The sequence below is a fragment of the Mya arenaria genome, chromosome 4 (genome assembly GCF_026914265.1).
Source record: "Mya arenaria isolate MELC-2E11 chromosome 4, ASM2691426v1".
Taxonomy (NCBI): domain Eukaryota; kingdom Metazoa; phylum Mollusca; class Bivalvia; order Myida; family Myidae; genus Mya; species Mya arenaria.
This window is the reverse complement of record NC_069125.1, coordinates 49663362-49685482: the sequence shown is the minus strand read 5'-3', so window position 1 is coordinate 49685482 and position 22121 is coordinate 49663362. Positions and strand designations below refer to the sequence as shown.

The window sequence follows — 22121 nt, the reverse complement described above, 5'->3', positions numbered from 1 at the left end:
AGAAATAATTAGGTTGTATTTCCCAGCTGTATGTTCAATTTCAATGTTCTTTTATTGTTAACTCGATAGCTTTTTTTCATAACGCGCACCTGTTTCCGGTGTATTTGTTGACATAATTGCCATAGTTCAGCAAGGTAAGATAGATGTACATGAATAATTTTTAGTTTGTTATTTGCTTTATAGTCATATTTAGACTTATTGAAGTAGAACATAAAAAATATAGTAGAATATTACCAATTTATTCCTAAAAAATGATAGTGTATTACGCGTTATTGTGCTTTTTATTAATTTATTTTCTACTTATCATGTTTATTAATTTTGATTAACTGTAACTTCCTGTTAAAATTCCAAAATCATTAAAATCATATCTGCATTACAAACAGTACCATGGTCGTTTTCTTTCCTAAAAAAAGTGTGTGGTGCTTCTAAAAGTATGACAGTCAAAACTTTTATAGATTCCCTTCTGACTTTAGTAAACACGGATATTTAAAAATATTTAACAGGAATTTTCCATGTATAAGTTGTTTTGTAAACTGTCATTCAAGTAATTGTTATTATACACTGACAACAACTGGTATATTTGTCCAAAAGACCTACTTTCACTTACATCAAAGATAACAGGAAATAAGGTACATCTATTTCCCACACATTTGATGTCTTATACATGTGTAAGTCAATAGCAACAAGGAAAAGAGGCATGTTAGCAAATCTATATAATGCCTATAAATTTAGGTGTACAAAATGGGACCAACTAGTTCTTCTGCAAAAAAAAATGAGCACATGATGGCTTATAAATCCATGACATGATAATACTACTGGTACACATTCACATGCCAACCATGATAACCATATTTTTTAATCGAAGTAGAACATCATCTGATATTCTCTTAATGTTTTCATTATAAGCAGCTGTTGTGTGGAATAAGTTATTGCATGTCACTTTTGTATTAGCTTGGAATTGTTTTAATATCTATTAGGAATTTCGGAGTTCAAGTCCTGCATTTACTGTTTTTTTACAGATCAACTTTTGCATATTTGACCACAGACTGAAGGAACCACAGATCCAACAATTATGTCGGAGGTAAGCAGCAATATTAATACTTTCTGTACATTAATGATAATTGTCTTGAAATAAGACATACATACATACCTTCCAAAATTCTTTTTAACTGTAAATTCTATGCTCATTGTCTGAATCTCTTCCAAGAGACAAGATACAAGAATCTTTATTTAAAGATGGGTATATGTTAACAAGAAACATTAGCTGAATTAGCTTAATGAGCTATTTTCCGACATGAATAATAACAAACATATCAAATAAAAGCATATACACAATGTCGTTTTAAAAAGATATACAAGTATATACAAAAGCCATTTCTTAAGCTGTCTGGAGTTTGAATGCAGGAGCATTTATCATTTCAATAATACAGCCAAATATATTTTGAAAAATTATGAAAATATACACATACCTGTATTTACTGCAGTAAAAATTAAGACATTAATTATTTAGCATTTACATGTGATTGTAACTTATTTTGATCTATTGTATTATTGAGTATTTTGATAATATTAATGGTATAAAATGTTTCTTTAATGTTTTTTAGTTAGGATTTGGTCCTGGGGACTATGAGCATGTAACAAAAATGGGGAGAGTGGGGCCACGGTTTGGAGACAACAAGCCAAGGACCTCTGTAGGGCCTCAGTTCCGCAGACTACCTTTCCAGACCACAGAGACTCTGGCAGGACCTCGCACATTAACACCAGTGTCAGCGCCTCACTCCGCTGATGCTGATTCCGTCATTATCAGGGTAAGTAAATTTAAATGTTATTTGTTTAAGTCTAAAATAATTATCATGTAACACAAATATTATTTATTGTCTTTGCAATCAATGGACATCCATGTAAGTGTTAACACTCCAATACTCTAGTCTAATACAAACCAATCTTTTATTTACTCATTAAACAGAAGCTCTTTTGTAAATATTCATGACTTAATGGTTGTCATACTCTTGGTTAAACATTTCATTAATGAATGCATGAAAATTGAAGAAAAATGTGTTTGATCATTATATTGTATTCGACAAGAAGATCCAACTAAGGGTATTTTTAGTTTGTGTGTTTCTTCAAATAAGTTCCAGGTATTGTCATAGCCTTGATATTATTGTTGATGTCATGCAGAATCTTTAAAGATGCACTTTTACTCCCAAATAAGCATTACCGCAATTAATACAGTTGTTTTGATTTACCAAAAAGTATAAATAAATACAGAAAACAATGGTTTTTATGTAGGATACCATGTTTAATTTTAAAGAAAGGTCCAGAAAAAATGGTATTTCAACCTTATAAAATGACACACTTTCAATATTATATACTCTCCGTAAATCTTTCAGGACTTACCAGTCATTTAATATTTGTGCTTTTCAGTAAATAAATACAGAGTTACAATCAGTTATTTATATTTTCCATAAATGCCTTATTTAGGAAGTAGTTAAAGGCTTATCACTAAAAAATTATGTTTGTTAAATTGTTTATAAATACAAGTTTCACTTTAACCTAATGGCAATAACTAAACAAATGTTTAAGTTATTCATATGAAACTTGGTACACTTTTTGCCAGAGACAAACACACGTGTAGAGGAAGGACTTCAGCTCTGGCTATAATACTGGTATTTGTTGAATTATGGCCTGTTTTATGACTGAAAAAAACAACAGCAACAAACAAGCATTGGTGTTCACTTCATGGCACTCTTGTTTCAATATGTTGTGCTACACAGGTCTTCACTGTTGTTTTATCATAAGATTTAATCAAGAAATCGTGTATACTATAGGATATTTCTAGACAAAAGAAGGCTGTGTTGAAAGATGAGCCAAACAGGAAAACAAGTAAAAAAGCTAAGAAGGGAAGGAAATATGAACATAATGATGAAAGAGCAGAAAGGAACAATAAAGAGAATGAAATAAAGGTTTTCTAGCTAGAGCTCATAGAGACATATGTATATTTTGTAGCTCATTCTAGTAGATTTGATATACATAGATATATTTATAAACATTATTTCATAGCTGGTCCTTTTTAGTATTTTCCATTGTTTTGTTGTTGCATGTCTTAATCATATGTATGTATACAATTATTTTGTGTATAAAGGTTTTAGACACTATCCTCTTCAATATATGTACTTCATTTAAGAAGAAAAAAGATTTTTATTGCGATACATTTATGTTAAAATTATTACGACACTAATGTCATGTCGCCTTACAATTAATGGGATGTTGCCAAGGGAGTGAATAACAAAGAATGATCCAATATCAAATGATTATAGTGTGTATAGTTGCTTCCCATATTCATCCTGTTTTGTTGGACAGCAATATTTTGTAGTGTTTTCACACTCGAGCTTCTCCCAAGGGATTTCTGGACAAATTCTGATTTAATCATTTAGAAAGCCTATGATGAAAACAAATGCCAAATTTACACTTAGTCATTAATCGTTTTTATTAAATCAGTTATTTAAAGGCTCAAGCATTCACGCTGGCTAGTAAAGAGGCATTTACTCAAAACACTAATTAATTTATTATTGTTTGATTTATGCCGATTAAATGGCTTAGGAAAGCAAAAATAGACAATAACTATACTTATAATCATTGCATGCTAATCTAAACATTTGTTCCTCATTTTGTCAGCACATAATGACAATGCAAATTGCAAATACACAGCAAATTGCTACTGTGAAATATCTGAGTATTAACCATACACAATTAATAAACTTCAACATCTTAAATTATGGTATTACAACCTTTTTTTCCATTTTAAACTACTTAATTTTAGATTGATTTATTTCAGTCGTCAAGCCCTATTTCAGACGTAAGATTTTTTGTGGATTGAAATGCAAATTGTTAGTTAGTGAAAATTATGTTCAGGAAATAATTATGTGTGGATTGTTTTTTTTGTATCAGCAAAGACTTGTCAACGGTTTCATGTTTTGTGTCGGGATGAACACTAACATAACAGTTTTTAGTCATTTCTAGTATTTGTCTATGATTGTTGCACGATGACTTTATCTAAAGCACCTTTAAAGCTTCACTCTCACAGATTTGTTTTGGAAATTCCATGGAAACCAGTTATATAAGACTGCTGACAAAAGATCAGATCACAGATTTTATATTTCCGTTTGAAAATTAATGTTTTATTGGCTTAAACCGTTACTTACAATTTAAGAAAAATACATAAAACATTAATTTTTGAACATAAAGATAAAAATCTGCGATCTTTTTTTTTGTCAGTAGTCTTATATGACTCGTTTCTATGGATTTTCGCAAAAATTGGCTCGTTCCAGGACAAAAAAGTTGTCAAAACTTTCAATCTGTGAGAGTGCAGCTTTTAAACAATTCATTCACCAAGTAAAGAGACAGTAGATAAGTGATTATCATAGTATTATTACTAACTCATCATTCACATAGTATTATTACTAACTCATCATTCATGCAATACTTTCAAAATGTGAACTATTTATGTTCTCAGCATTAGAATAGTTTTAGCAAAGTTCATTTTTTTATGCACATCCATAATTCAGAATATCTTTTATTTTTTATTGCTTTGTTATGGTTAAAGATTGCTAGTATGTTCTCACAAAAATTAATGGTTTGAAGCAAAGCAGGCACATTGCCATTTATTTTGTGTAAGTATAAACAAAAAATCTAGCTGTTTTTTAGTTCTCTGCTCTATATTGTTTAAACTACCAACTAACTGGACCAGCCTCTGTTGATATCTACCACTTGACCTGATCAAAATCAGTAACAGCTGACTGCTGATTTACCTCCATAAATGTATTCAAAATACTGCCTTCTCATTGGACAAAATATAATGTTGACCAGTAAATATATATCGGAACAACGTTATCATAAAACTTACCGTATTACAAAATCATGTAATAGCAAGAAACTCGGTTTGATAGCATGGTTATATCACAAATTAATTGAAAGTTTTTCTTGCAAATTCAAATAATTATTTTCTTACGTCTTTATTCATAGCATTGTTTTTTGAAATATATATTATTATTTATTTTTTCAGAGATACTTATTTGAAAAAGTGATCTTACAATAAGATTATTGATAAGAAAGGTGTTGACCATGTTTGGTTGTGAAAATTGATTTCTGTCTAGTCACAAGATGATTTAAAGAAAAAATATCAATCCAATTAAACTTTATGGACTCTGATGACTTTTGCATGGTTTTAAAAAACTTAACAATGCCTTTATAAATGTTTAATTAATCAGTTATTATTATTTTTATTTCTAATTTTATTATTTATAGTATATTTACTATGCCTAAATTGGTTGTGTTTATTCATTGTAATAAATCAATTGTATTATTCATTGAAATTCACACGAAATTAATTTGACATGCATTGCTCAGAAGACATGCTTTTCTAAGCATTTTTAGATATTCTTGACAAAAGTAATGCTGAATTTGGTATTTATATATGTATTGAAATTGTTTGATGCAGCCCAGAAATTAAGGCCAAAAATCTGTTGCAGTCAGAATTTATTAAAGGATGTCATTTCCTCATTTTCACCATATATTCAATGCTGGTCCGATAATACTGTGATGTCAAACTGTGGCAATTTTGAAATGTAGACATATCCATACATAAATGGATATTAATTTACTAAAAAGTATAGCTTTTGCATTACTAAATAGTAAATATTTTTGCTAAAATATGTACAAATGGCTCTATTAAAGATATCATTCATAAGTTTCTTAATAAAAGAGTGATAGTAGCTGTAATGTCTTGATTGCTTCTTGTTACAAATTCACTCACTGATGACAGTGGTAAGTGGTTTACGGACAAATGAGCAATTCTAGGCTTTAGTGGGGTACCCTTGGAAATAAACCTAAAATATTTTTTATATACTCTGAAACAAAATTCAGAAATAAAAATGCATAAACATTGTGTTAGGATATATACAATATTATTTTAAGTTTTTCCAAGAGTACTAAAGGGCCTAAATGGCTTATCTATCCTCAAACCACTGAGTCAGCGAGCAAAGGTACTTGAAATAACCAAAACATTTATGTAAGTTACCCAAATAATCACATTGTTACCCAAAGAAATTCTTTTTAGAGACCCAAATTTTTGTCATCAGCTGACTGGGTTATCCAGGAAAATTGGTTCAAAATGGGAGCTTTTGTAGCATTTGGCATTATCTTTCATTTGGACTTTTAGATTTATGGTCATTGGAACAATAATTACACTTAAGACATTACATTAAACATTTTATCTATGTGTTTGTTGAGAAAAAGTAAAAGTTACTGTAGAAAACATGTGATGTTTAAATGTTCTTTAAGAGATTGGTTGTGGCAGCCTAAGAAGTTTGATACATTGTTGTGTTTATGTTAAAAAAATATGTATCAAAATGATGGAATTGCCCTATTTTTTATATTTCAGCATTTATCCGTTGACAGGTATGTATTTTTTTTAATAATATCTGTTTCTTATATTTGCAATCTCACATACCAACATATCCGGAATTCATTTAAGGTACAAGAGAAACAAACAGCCATTGATTGGAAAGGTCTGGTGCATTGACCGGTACACCAGCCAGTATTTATTGTTTCATAATATAACAATAAGAATATGAGTTGAATTAATCACTTTAAGATTGAAATTGGAGTTACAGAAAAGTATGAAACAAAAGGGGAGAGTGCAAATATACAGATGGTACACATTTTTAGCTCGCATGAGCAGGTATTGCTCAGGGTTAGCTTAACCTATCCCACAATGTCCGTTTTATCCATCCGTCCGTCAACAACTGCTTCAAACAACATCTCTTTTTAAATCACATGGCCAATTTAGATGAAACTTTACTTGGATGTCCCTTGGATGGTGCCCTTTTAAAATCATTCAAAGAAATGTATTCCATGCAAAACTCTGGTTGCCATGGTAACCGGAAGGTAAAACTTAAAAAATATCTGTAGACATCCGATATTTGGTGATTTTGGAGAAATCTTCTTGACAAAAATCATGAGGCCAAAAGCTTAGACATTTGATGTGTTACATTGTCTTGTGATCTTCTACCAAGATTGTTCAAATCATGCCTGAAGGTCAAAATTGACCACGTCCCAGGGGTCACCTGTTTTGCGGTATACCATCAATATTTGCTTTTAACGACATTTCCTCCTTTAACAATTGGCCAATTTTGATGAAACTTCACTGGGATGTTTCATGGGTGGTGCCCTTCCATTTTTTTTTTCAAAGAAATGAATTACATGCAGAAGTCTGGTTGCCATGGCAACTGAAAGGAACAATTATTTAAAAAAATATTGACAAAAACCTTTAAGCCTAGAGCTTTTAGTGGTCCTCTTCAAAGAGTGTTAAAATTATGCCCTGGGGTCTTAATTGATCACGCCCCAGGGGTCATCTGTTTTACATAGAGATATAAAGGGAAATCTTTAAAAATCTTCTTGTCTGGCCCAGACCTTTGTTATATGGTATGTAGCGTCATATGGTGGTCCCCTACCAAGGTTGTTCAAATTATGCCACTGGGGTCAAAATTGGCCCCGGCCTGGTGGTCACCTGTTCTTAAAAGACATTTATAGGGGAAAACTTTGGAAATCTTCTTGTCTGAAACTGAAAGGCATTTATCTTAGATACTATCTAGTAGTCCTATACAAGATAGTTCAAAATATGCCTTGGGTCAAAATTGGCCCTGCCCTGGGAGTCACCTGTTTGACATAGAGGTATATAGGAAATTAAACAAAAAGGCCTACATCTTAGATATTTGGTGTGTAACATTGTCTTAGTGTCCTCTACCAAGATTGTTCAAATAAAGCCCCTGGGGTCAAAATTAAGCTGACCCCTGAAGGTCACCTGTTTGCTGGTCCTCTATCAAAAAAGTTCAAATAATCTTTCTATTTTGGTTGAGCAATTAAATTAGAACCATAAACATTTCTCATGTGAGCAATATAGGGCCATCATGGTTGCCTTGTGTTTAAAGATACTTTTTATTCAGAGTAAATAGTAACCATGAATATGTTCCAAGAACATAATTGTTTTCCACATATGTATCCAAGTAGATATTGGCCGATTTTAGACGATTTAGCATTAAATGGATTGAATGAACAATGAAAAACACAAAACAGTTGTTACATGTATATTTGATTCTTTTTACTAATAGTGAGACAACAATATTTATGTTTTCTTTTGTCTAGCTGAGTGGAAATTGTGATACAAATAAAAACAATAGAAATAGTACATTTTACTTTCAATAGTTTCCATCATGAGTGATGTCACTCACTTACTTTCTTGACATTTAGCCCCAATTTCCTGAATGTTCTTAAGCCTAACAAGCTTAAGTAGCTTATTTCATTAAGCCAAATGTCTTACTTATCTTGATTTTACTAAATTAAAGTAAGATTAACATGATTATCATAAAGATAATTTCCTGTTCAAGTCTAAACACTCTTTTTAGAATGTAAATATTACACAAATTTCACCTTGCAAAAGGGACTCAAGATGTCTGGAGAAATTGGGGCCTGTATAATCATAAATAAGAAAGAATATACTTATTGCAATTCCTCAAATTTAACAAATAGAAAAGGTTCCTGCAGACTCTATTAAGTTTCTCTTTAAGAGGTTTTGGCTATGACATATCATCTAGTCTCTTGGCCATTCATTGTTGTACATTTATAAAATTTTTGTATTTCTGTTTTGCAGACACAGACAAAGACAGCCTTATGTAAGTTTTGTTTTAGCTTTTCTTTTTTTTAAGAATAATTTATTCTCCATTATGTTTGTTCTACAAATCATGATGAACTTTGTATGAGATTAATTATTTTTGTAACACAATATTGCCTATTTGACCTATCCCTCAGCTTTGAATATGTGCATCATTTGACTTCAACATATTTGACTACATCATTTGACTACATCATTTTTAACTACATCATATTTGACTACGGTACATCATTTTTTACTACATCATATTTGACTACATCATTTTTTACTACATCATATTGACTACATCATATTTGATTACATCATATTTGACTACATAATTTTTTAATACTTCATATTTAACTATATCATATTTAACTACATCATATGTGATTACATCATATTTGACTACATCATTTTTGGCTACATCATATTTGACTACATAATTTTTTACTACATCATATTTAACTATATCATATTTGACTACATCTTATGTGATTACATCATATTTGACTACATCATATTTGACTACATCATATTTGACTACATCATATTTGATGACATCATATTTGACTACATCATATTTGACTACCAGGTACATCATATTTGACTACATCATATTTGACTACATCATTTTTGACTACATCATTTTCGACTACATCATTTTCGACTACATTGACATCCAGATCCCACTGATTGAATGTCGCACTGAATAAAAACAAAAATTTGTTTTTCCATTTTGTTCGACCAATGAGCTTTGTTCAAGATATTCATATTATGGAATCAGTCATAGATATAGACCAGCTTAATGGGAAAGCACTAAGCCCGCGATGTGTTAGTTAGGTCTGATTGAGACGTTTGTTGCATGCTTGTCAGTCATCGACCAAAACAATGGCTGCATTTGACAGAATACAACCATCTAATTTCGAATTACTCTTATTTATGTAAGGCAGATAGTAGGTGGATAAAATATATGAAATTGATATAATGTAAAAGCATGTTGTTTTGATTGGTTTTGTAAAGTGATTAAGTGAGCAGTAGGTTTGGATAATGTGACACTCTAATTTTGATTTAGATTTATGTAATTATATGTACTTATAAAAACTTTTTTTTAAAGAGGCACAATATCGATTGATGCGAATATTTTTTTAAACTTTTAATGCACTATTATATTAAACTTATTTGACATTAATGAATAAAACAAAAAAACTTATGCTTTGTGTACAGATAGAAATATTAGGCCAGAAGAGCTTATGTGATGTTAATGTGTACGTAGTATGTGCGTCCGTGCATCTGTAAACAATTGCTTGTTAACACGATACAGTCTTCAGTTTTGATTGAATCTCGATGAACATTATACAGTATCTAGATATCCATTGGAGCTTGGTTCCTTTCGAAAACCAGCCAAATCCGCCCATGCATGCCTAGATTATGGGTCTTGAAAGAATAAAAAAATTTATTTTTAGCTAAGTGTATTTTTAGCCAAGTCTACATGAGTGACGTCTATTTTTAGCCAAGTTTACATGTAAAGTCACAATTGCTTGTGAATGTTTGTTTGAATTATGTCCTTGGGGTCATTACTGGCCACGCCCCTGGGTTCACAGGTTTGGTATACTTAAATTGGGAAATGTTAAAAAGCCTTTTTTCTGAAACAGCTAAGCAGATCCTTGCTATTTTGAACAAGTCTTAAGTTAGTGGTCCACTACCATGGCTGTTCAAATTGTGCCCCTTTGGTCAAAACTGCCCCGGGAGTCACAAGTTTCCTAAAGACTTATTAAAGAAATATTTTCAAAATATTCTTATTTCAAACCACAAGGCCCATACTTTTGATATTTGTTGTGGAGCATCATATGATGACTGTAGCAAAACATTTGAATTTTAGCCCCTTAGGCAAAAGCTGGCCCCACCCCTTTTAACTTCCTTTTTAATTTTTAAAGCTACAGCAATGAAATTTTGACCATGTATACAGTTTTGCAAACGAGCATCAATGTTGTCCTCGGGATGTCCTTGACTTTGACCTTTTAACCAACTTTTTTATTTTTAAAGCTACAGAAATGAAATTTTGACCATGAGTACAGTTTTAAAAGCAAATATTTTTTACCCTCAGATTACCTTTACTTGGCACATATTAAAATAAATAATGCTTACAACACTTTCTGTCCTCAGATGTTGACCGTGCAGCATTTTCAGCTAACCCAAACACAACAAGTGAACTATATATTTGTTGCCTATTACTCATATGTACATGCTCTGGATTGAAAATGACCACAAGAGCCATGCCAGTAGTGCATAGGCCCTCTTGGGCCTCTTGTTTTATATAACTAGGGATAAGTGGCCACATAGCTATTTATCGATTATATAGGCTGATATTTTTTTATCTGAACACAAATCATATGCTTTTTTTGTTTTGATCAATCAAGTCAAAAGAGTTTAACATAATAATGCATTTAAATTAAAAAATAATTTTGCATCCACCTCTATTGTGCCCATTTAAGCTGTTTCAGTGATGAAGCTCAACTAAAGATGTCTTTTCTAACTTTTTAAACCATAAAACTAAAAGTATGCTGGGAGTCTTAACAATTCTGTACATAAAATGGAATTCTGAGAAGACTTCGTTGAAGCTCCAGTTTCTCAGACTAATGGAACTTCTTCTAATGGAAAAAGAAAGCGTTAACTTCTATGTTTACAGGTTATCTTAATGGTATCGCAAGTTATTTACACTTACACTGAAGTCAACTTTCCAATAGATGTTTTACGTTGCGTCTCCCTTAAACAAGTTTTGGAACATAAAATTAATTACTTGTTTCTTTAAAACTAACCAATCGACAGGCCAGTTATAGAGAAAGAAACTTTCCTAACATTCAGCTTTTAAGGGAAAATGTATCCATGGAAATGTATGGAGTGTGACTCATTGCGGCAAAAATGTCTGTTTTCAAGAAAAATGTCTGTTTTCAAGACAGACAAATCAGAAGAAAGTAAATAAGGAGAGACTTGAGTGATGAATGTTATCTGGTGCTGGCATCATGGCAACCCCTGTGCTTAATACAGAGAGGTTAGGATAGGGAGTAGGATTGGACATTATTTGTTCCTCCATAGCTCTGCTGGTATATTTTGCTCGCAGTAGGGACAGAACAAGTTTTATTCTTGTATCGAATGATCCGATCTCACTTAATAAATGTAATTTGCGCTGCGAGAAGGATTCTATTGTCCATCAAATTGGCTACAGAGCTTCCGATCCAGAACCATGTTCCCTGGTTGGTAGTCAGACTATGACATTTATTATTGGAAATCATATCATAGCCTCTAAATCCAATATCTTTAGTATGGGCCAAATGACTGCTCTCTTTGTCAAATAGATAACTTTTTGTCTGAATATGCAATAATGGTAACACCTCTCTTGCTACATCTTTTTCATTTCATTACAGACATTAAAAGATAATGTTTCATCTGAATATTCAAACATGAGGTTGATATTATATACCACTCTGTTGTTCCATTTAACTAGTGGTTGTTAAGTCAAAGCCTTTATGAGCTTGTTGTCGTCATCAGCGGCAGATTCATTGTGAAAAAACATTACCCTTGGCCATAAATATTCTAAGAAGCTTGATACACATGTTGCCAGATACAATACATTCATGTATAACATGGCCCATAACTCTTGCTTTAATGATTGTCAAGTTTTGCCCCTTGTTTGAAGAAAAAAACGTTCACTCTGTGTTTCTCTTGTCTTTTTTATCCAATTCTATAGCAAAATATTTAAGAATGAAAATAAAGATTTTATTCGTAAGCATTATTCAGATAATAGTTTTTCTTTTTAAAGCTCTGTTGTGACAAAAGCTTATATTATCCTTCTTCAGTCCGGGTGCCTGTCCATGCCATACTCTCACGATAACCCTCTCACTTCACAAGCGTTATAAACAAGATTGTAGTCTGATTTCAGACAAAGAACCTCATCCTCTTTTCTTTTCCTGTACTTTATAATTGTCTTTTCGAGAAGTTCACTAGTAAAACTGAAACTAATTAGAAACTAAAATCTTTTTTTGTGCTTTGTGCATATTTTGTTCTTTCAACTGAATAATTTCACTGGAACTTTTCTCAAGAATGGCACCTTTAGTTAATGTCACTTCCAGGAAACAATTAGAGAACTGTGAGCGGAAAACCTGAGACATTGCACATTGTAATGGCTTCGAAAAATGGCATTTCTTTAAGAAATGACTCTAAATGTAAAATTTAGTGTGAAGGAATGGGACAAATCCAGTAACAAATCCCGTGGGATTTAAGATTACGGATGAACAGTTGTCATATAAGTCTCCTGTGTCCATGTTTTGGAAAGAATTCAAGACTCTGATCAAAATTGTAAATTTAAGTAAAAAACTATGTTTATGTCGTTCATGCAGAACATCGACAGTAAAATTGCTGCAGAAAATATAATTAACAGGAGTCACTATCATGTACACACTTGGTTTGTCTGGGGTTTTTTTAAGAACAAGTCCAGGTATTGTGAAGGCTTGGTGTCATCTACAGAAGCATGCATAAACTTAAAAAGCCTTGGCTTGAGTAAAAACATGTATTAAAGACTCACATGCCACGTAGTACACATGTATATCAAGGCCCATAACCCTGGTTTTAATAACTGTAGAGTTATGCCCCCTTTTCAACTGAAAAACCAACACCAGACATGCATTGATATCGCCTTGCAGTGTTTCTGTTGTTAATGGTATGTTATATAGATCAATATTATTTAAACATTCAAAATTCTCTTTTCTGAGTCAGAGCGTCAACATTTACTTGTTTGGCTTTTGTTTTAAGATTATGGTCTTTTGATAAATTAAATATTGCACCTTTTTTCTCTGTGCAGTTTCTTGCAACCAATAAAGGAAGGCATTATTATGGCATACTATTATCATATTCTGGTTAGAAAAGCTAATACAGAGGTATTTCCCTCTTGCTCCATATGGGAGACTAAAGTTCTCAGCAATCTCTGCTGAAATTCAAGAAAACATTATAAGAAACTGTAGAGGATACATGTATGAGAAACATTCTATGTATTTTCCCAGAGAAATCACCAGTTGATGATTAATTGCAAAGTTAATGCCCTTTCATTTTTATGGTCCCTGAAGGGAGTGCATATAGTCACCACTTTGTCCGTCCTTCCATCCTCCTTCACACCCTTGTCCTCCAGAGAATGACTTCATAACTTCTGATGGGATTGAGATAAAACTGGTAAAAAGATCGATGGTAAGATGGTTATAAGACTTCATTCTATTATGTTTATTTATTAACCATTTTTTATAACTGGTACTTGTTCACGCCATATCTTGGAAAATATGAAAGGGATTTAAATGATACTTCAAATAGATAGATGGCAATGACAGGAAGTGCATTGCACCATAATCCTGCCCTGCATATTTGTTTAGTTATCTCCCCTTCACCTGATATTTTTCGAAAATGGGTTCTTGTGCAGGTCACATATTGGAAAATACTTAAGGGTTTGAAATGATAATGAAATAAAGATAGATGTCAATAAGAGGAATAGCAGTACCTAAGAACCATAACCATGCCCTGCATTCATTTATCTCCCCTTATCTGATTGTTTTTGAAAATGGAATTTCGTCGGGCCACATCTTGGAAAGTACTAAAGGCATTGAAATGAAACTTAAAATATAGATATATGGCAGTAAGAGTAAGTGCAGTGCACAAGATCCATTATCCTGCCCAGGATATGTTTTAAGTTATATTCCCTTAAAAATCTCCCTTTGACCTGATTTTTTTTGGTATTGGGTGCTTGACTGAAAGAGATTTAAATGAAACTTGAAATGTAGATAGTTGGAAATAAGAGGACTTGCAGTACCCAATATCATTCATATTTATTTAGTTATCTCCCCTTAACCTGCTATTTTTCTCTTATGGGTCCGGGCCATATCTTGGAATGTACTTGAGGGATTCAAATGAAATTTATTATATAAGTAGATTGCAATGACAGAAAGTGTAGTACCAAAGAATAATTATTCCTCTCAACATTTTTATTTAGGTATTGCCCCGTAACCTGAGCATGCCTCTTCTACCGATATTGGTGAATTTCAATAGCTGCTTTTTTGGTTTCTTTGCTTGAGATTTACCTTGCTTGAATTCTCATACCTGCCCATATCTTTCCATGTTATGAATGGTTCCAACTTGTGTACTTGTGTGCTACAACCATTGACCTTCTGCCAGCACACTGTATAATAATTTCTACCTTTTTTAGAAAATAGGTGTATGTGGAGCATCCATCACTTCCAGTGATACCTTTGTTCTAAGATGCAAACAGATGTAGTTTAGCCAAATTTTACATATTTGTTCTCATATTCAACAGAACCGTTCTTGACTGTTGATCCTAAGAACCATTTTTAAGAGGATTAATGCATAAATATTGTTTCTTATTACGACTTCAAACAGAGACTCACAAACATATTCTAATATTTTTTTCTTAATTATTTTGATGGTGTCATGATAAACATAAGTTTATTCAGGGTAAAGCAATATAAGCGTGCTTAATTTTTTTTTTCAACAAAATTAGCCTAATTTGTCATGGAACGTTTTTTATTAATCAAGTGGAAAATTATTCTTGATATGTGGCACCATATCCTACTTGAAGGATTCAGCCTTGTCAGATTGGATTATGATATTCATATCCATTATTAAGCTCATTCATTCAACTGCTTAAGGTTTTGACAAATAGGGATTTCTTGTGCTGTTTGCCCTGGATGTTTTTCCTATTGATCATGAATTGGAGCCAAAGTCTCACTTGTGGGTTGGAGAATTTGTCAGATAATATTCTGTAAACAACACCCCGAAAACTTCTTCAATATTTACTTGGGATGTGGGATGCTCTTTTGACTGAAAGCTTGCTACTTTATGATGTTTGGGACTTACTCATCAAAGGTTTTTGGTTTTCTTTTATACTTATTTTTTATTAACTTTAATATTGTATTGTAGCTGTTACACATTTCTAAGGATATTTAATTATAGCTATTTATTTATTTTTAAATATTTTTCTTTATATGCAAATGTTTTTTGCTTGTCTTTATTGGAAGATTATTTTTTATTGCTACATTTATATGACCAACTTTGCCCCTGGGGTAAATTTGCAACCAGCAGTATATATACCCAATGGGGCAAATTTGCCTCTGGGGTACTTTTTGGACATGCTTATGTGGCATTTGATTTTTTCTAAATCAAAAAGCCAATAGTATGTGTTAGAAAATACATTACTCATATTGGTAAATTTATTATAAGTAATTTGTGATAGAAATTTTTAGTGATGAAACCATTATTGAGTTCAATCGATTAATTGTCGCTTATAATGCTATGTCGGCGACAATCGATAGTGGTTGTCCAAAATCGATGTCGCTTATGTTACTTCCGGTATTTATGTATTCGTTTTTGTTATGTGGTAAAAGTCGAGTAAATGTCAATTTTTCCTTCCGGTAAATTCCCGTGAAGTTCATTTTAACAAGGATGATCACTCTCTTACACAACTGCGGTGAATGCAACCACTTTTGTTTAAAATCTCTATGATGTAGTTGGTCCGGTCTAACCTGCAAATACCGGGGATCCCGGCTCGATGAATTCTGTATTTGAAACCTTATTTGGTACCGTTTGTATTAAAACGATTTACTTTTTGTGAAAGATTTAATAAATTAAGATATTCTATTGAAGTGTTTAATATAACAGGTTATTGAATGTTATGCTGGTTCACAAATATTTAATATGCTTTACAAGTAGAAAATGCTAAGGTCCCTTGCTTGGTGCGGTGTGCATCATTTTGCAATTGATGTGCACTTATATTTTAAAGTATGTGTTGTGTTATTACGTGTTTTCGTTAAGTTATTTAGGACAGAAAAAGGTAATGGAAGTGTATGTAGTTTCTGTTGCTAAAGGCATGACTATAGCGTCACACATACTCATTCCAGTTTTAACCATTTAAATGATCATGATGATACTATGTAATAAGAATGTATTCCTTACTGATATTATGAACAATCGATCATTGTCCAATAGTAAATCGAAATGCTTGGTCCGATTCGATTCGATTATTCATAGCAAATGGAGTCTGATTTTCAAACACTAGAAATTTTATATATAATACTATTAGTTTCGCAAATAACACTTTCAAGTAGAATATTGAGATAAACTGATATAAAAGACCTTTTCTCATTCAATAATTGCAAGTCTTTAAAAACTTTTATCTGTTCATGTTCGTTTAACTGTCGCAGAATTTCGAAGATTTATGGTATATGAATTATGTATCTATAACAATTTCCTTCCTAAATTTTGGTAATTTATAATGTTGAAAATTTAGTAGGAAAAAAAATCAAAATTGAATTACCCCTGGGGGGGCAAATCAGGTTTTGAGTATATGTGACATAAAATACCCTAGGGAGCAGACTTACCCCACCACCAGTTAGTTGGGGAACTTGCCCCAAGGGTAAATTTACGCAAGTGAGTATTTGCAAGGTTGAACCTCTTCATATGCACTTGGTATTTGCTTTATGTCAGTGGCAGTATGGGTGCCATTCAAAAAATTTAAATGTTGTTAAAAGTCTGATCATCATACAGTCATAAAACATTTTGAATTTGACAATACTCCATGACTGTCTAATAAATCCCATTATGTTGCCTTAAATGATTGAGTAGTTCAGACTCTTAATAAACTTAGAAACTTGGAGAGGCAGTTTGATAAAATTTAGAAACTGAGAAATAACTTATAATGCCTCCATAATATATACTTTCATGAACTTTTATTTATACGTTAGTTGACAGTATATTGTTCTATTATATGAAGGGTAACATGTTTTGTTTTGTTGTAAAAATAAATAAAACTAAGTCAAATTGGCCTTAACTAACACAGCCCTTCTATTCTCAAACCTACTCGCACATTTGGATTAACAGTATTAATACAGGTTACATCTCTGTTGCTGAAGTATTATAAGAGTTGTATCCCTAATCTTAGAGGAACTTGGATACTGGCCATAACTCATGAATCAATACCAGCATTTTACATATCAACCTCTGACATTAACTGAATGGAAACATTTTGTTTTCAGCATGATTGTGCATCTGTCAGTCACAAATGTGTGTGGTATGTATCTCCAAAGATATTTAAGCTTAAGTCATAAAAATGTGCATCTGGGGTTTTGTTTCTCTGAACTCCAGTTACAGCAGACTAATTGGACTTACCGTAGTTAAAATTATTATAATCTTGCTCACACAAATGTATGTCATGCTATCTTTTAAAGTACTTGAGTTTAATAGAGTCATGAACATTTACAAGAATGGTTGTCAGCATGTGAAGGTGTGCACTGTGCTGAACTCCAGTTATGACAGTTGTGGGCCTTGACTTAGTTGAAATTGTTACAAATATGTGTGAATGTTGTGTCATTTGTATATCCAAAGGTATTTGAGCTACTGCCATGATAGTTTACAATAATGTGTATCTGAGCATGTGAAGTTGCTTGCTAAGATACATTAGAGATATGGCTTTTAAATACTTGATCAAAATTATTATTAAATTGTGTGTGTTTTATCTTGTGCATTTATTGATGAATTCATTTCAATGATTTATTTTTTTGGGATATGCAGCTTCAATTACAGCATGCATTTGGAGACAAAAGCCACATGGCATTCTGTTTAAACAATAATATTGCAAGCAAAGGGATAATATAAGAGGAGGCATATGTTTCCATGTCGAAAACAAACATCTAGGTTTTAATACTATAAGTTTAGTAAATAATTTCACAAATTGAATATCTTGTCAATACCAATTCGATAGTGATTTTTGGCAGTAACTCAAAGGCTGAGACAGACCTTAGGATGTCATTAGAATGTTACATCACTATTGCCAAAAGGCCCGGAACCTGCAACAGATTTAGTACTCTCAGATATTTATAGATTAAATTCTTAATTCTACTTTTATATTGACAATGAATACCATGTGCATACGTTGTTTTAAGTCATTCCCATTAACCTAAAAGACTTCCATTCCTGATCAACTTTAACAATTCATTTCAAACAAGTCTTGTTACTATAGTTAAGATAATTATTAAGGTATGTTCCTCAGTAAACTTAATTTTTTACTGTTATGCATTTTTTTATGACACTTTTTTTGTAATATAAACAGCTTGCGAAGTTTTTTTAAACAAATTATAGAGTCTCAGTTTAAAAAAATATAGTTTAATCTCAAAAGTAATGTAACAGTGGTAATAGTTCAAGTCTGTTACCTGATGATTAGATCAGAATTCATCCAGCAATCCTATTGGTGTAAATATGAGCATAAACACTAATCTATATACTTAAACATTGTGACTCTTATAATGGTGAGTATGATGGAGTAATATGTACATGTACTGATGCAATTTGTAGTATGGAACCTACAGTGAATGATAGGCAATTTGTAGTATGGAACCTACATGTTCTGATAGGCAATTTGTTGTATGGAACCTACATGTTCTGATAGGCAATTTGTAGTATGGAACCTACATGGAATGATAGGCAATTTGTAGTATGGAACATACATGGACTGATAGGCAATTTGTAGTATGGAACCTACATGGACTGATCGGCAATTTGTAGTATGGAACCTACATGTTCTAATAGGCAATTTGTAATATGGAACCTACATGGACTGATAGGCAATTTGTAGTATGGAACCTACATGTTCTGATAGGCAATTTGTAATATGGAACCTACATGGACTGATGGGCAATTTGTAGCATGGAACCTACATGTTTGAACCTACTTGTTCTGACAGGCAATTTGTAGTATGGAATCTACATGTTCTGATAGGCAATTTGTAGTATGGAACCTACATGTACTGATAGGAAATTTGTAGTATGGAACCTACATGGACTGATAGGCAATTTGTAGTATGGAACCTACATGGACTGATAGGGCAATTTGTAGTATGGAACCTACATGGACTGATTGACAATTTGTAGTATGGAACCTACATTGATTGATAGGGCAATTTGTTGTATGGAACCTACAGTGAATGATAGGCAATTTGTAGTATGGAGCCTACATGTTCTGATAGGCAATTTGTAGTATGGAACATACATGGACTGATAGGCAATTTGTAGTATGGAACCTACATGGACTGATAGGCAATTTGTAGTATGGAACCTACACGGACTGATAGGCAATTTGTAGTATGAAACCTGCATGGACTGATTGGCAATTTGTAGTATGGAACCTACATTGATTGATAGGACAATTTGTTGTATGGAACCTACATGTTCTGATAGGCAATTTGTTGTATGGAACCTACATGTTCTGATAGGCAATTTGTAGTATGCAACCAACATGGACTGATAGGCAATTTGTTGTATGGAACCTTCATGGACTGATAGGCAATTTGTAGTATGGAACCTACATGGACTGATAGGCAATTTGTTGTATGGAACCTACATGGACTGATAGGCAATTTGTAGTAGGGAACCTACATGGACTGATAAGGCAATTTGTTGTATGGAACCTACATGTTTTGATAGGCAATTTGTTGTATTGAACCTACATGTTCTGATAGGCAATTTGTAGTATGCAACCTACATGGACTGATAGGCAATTTGTAGTATGGAACCTACATGGACTGATAAGGCAATTTGTAGTATGGAACCTACATGTACTGATGCAATTTGTAGTATGGAACCTACATGGACTGATAGGGCAATTTGTAGTATGGAACCTACATGGACTGATAGGGCAATTTGTAGTATGGAACCTACATGGACTGATGCAATTTGTAGTATGGAACCTACATGGACTGATGCAATTTGCAGTATGGAACCTACATGGACTGATGCAATTTGTAGTATGGAACCTATATGAACTGATAGGCAGTTTGGAACCTACATGTACTGATAGGGAAATTTGTAGCATGGAACCTACATGTACTGAAAGGGCAATTTGTAGCATGGAACCTACATGTTCTGATAGGCAATTTGTAGTATGGAACCTACATGGACTGATAGACATTTTGTAGTATGGAACCTACATGGACTGATAGGCATTTTGTAGTATGGAACTTACATTGACTGATAAGGCAATTTGTTGTATGGAACCTACATGTACTGATAGGCAATTTGTTGTATGGAGCCTACATGTTCTGATAGGCAATTTGTAGTATGGAACCTACATGGACTGATAGGCAATTTGTAGTATGGAACTTACATTGACTGATAAGGCAATTTGTTGTATGGAACCTACATGTACTGATAGGCAATTTGTTGTATGGAGCCTACATGTTCTGATAGGCAATTTGTAGTATGGAACCTACATGGACTGATAGGCATTTTGTAGTATGGAACCTGCATGGACTGATTGGCAATTTGTAGTATGGAACCTACATGGACTGATGCAATTTGTAGTATGGAACCTATATGAACTGATAGGCAGTTTGTAGTATGGAACCTACATGTACTGATAGGGAAATTTGTAGCATGGAACCTACATGTTCTGATAGGCAATTTGTAGTATGGAACCTACATGGACTGATAGGCATTTTGTAGTATGGAACCTGCATGGACTGATTGGCAATTTGTAGTATGGAACCTACATGGACTGATGCAATTTGTAGTATGGAACCTATATGAACTGATAGGCAGTTTGTAGTATGGAACCTACATGTACTGAAAGGGCAATTTGTAGCATGGAACCTACATGTTCTGATAGGCAATTTGTAGTATGGAGCCTACATGTTCTGATAGACATTTTGTAGTATGGAACCTACATGGACTGATAGGCATTTTGTAGTATGGAACTTACATTGACTGATAAGGCAATTTGTTGTATGGAACCTACATGTACTGATAGGCAATTTGTTGTATGGAGCCTACATGTTCTGATAGGCAATTTGTAGTATGGAACCTACATTGACTGATAGGCATTTTGTAGTATGGAACTTACATTGACTGATAAGGCAATTTGTTGTATGGAACCTACATGTACTGATAGGCAATTTGTTGTATGGAGCCTACATGTTCTGATAGGCAATTTGTAGTATGGAACCTACATGGACTGATAGGCAGTTTGTAGTATGGAACCTACATCTTTGAACCTACATGTTCTGACAGACAATTTGTAGTATGGAACTTAACATGGACTGATAGGCAATTTGTAGTATGGAACCTACATGGACTGATAGGGCAATTTGTAGTATGGAACCTACATGGACTGATAGGGCAATTTGTAGTATGGAACCTACATGTTTTGATAGGTAAATTGTAGAATGGAACCTACATGTTCTGATAGGCAATTTGTAGTAAGGAACCTACATGGACTGATAGGGTAATTTGTAGTATGGAACCTACATGGACTGATAGGGCAATTTGTAGTATGGAACCTACATGTTTTGATAGGCAAATTGTAGTATGGAACC

The 22121-nt window shown here is 32.9% G+C and overlaps 1 protein-coding gene across 5 annotated transcripts in view; it reads left to right on the top strand.

Moving 5' to 3' along the window:
• Positions 1-107: 107 nt before the first annotated feature.
• LOC128232453 (uncharacterized) overlaps positions 108-22121 on the top strand; it is a 37135-nt gene continuing 15121 nt past the window's right edge. For 2 of the 5 annotated variants that reach the window (XM_052946009.1, XM_052946006.1), the window contains exons 1-6: positions 108-134; positions 1020-1081; positions 1605-1808; positions 2829-2963; positions 6440-6456; positions 8708-8729. In XM_052946009.1, the coding sequence (XP_052801969.1) occupies positions 1073-1081; positions 1605-1808; positions 2829-2963; positions 6440-6456; positions 8708-8729 (387 nt within the window). In that variant the 5' untranslated portion in view covers positions 108-134; positions 1020-1072. Of the gene's footprint in view, positions 135-1019; positions 1082-1604; positions 1809-2828; positions 2964-3835; positions 3857-6439; positions 6457-8707; positions 8730-22121 lie in introns of all 5 variants that reach the window. The other 3 variants (XM_052946011.1, XM_052946008.1, XM_052946007.1) reach the window with 2 other exon arrangements.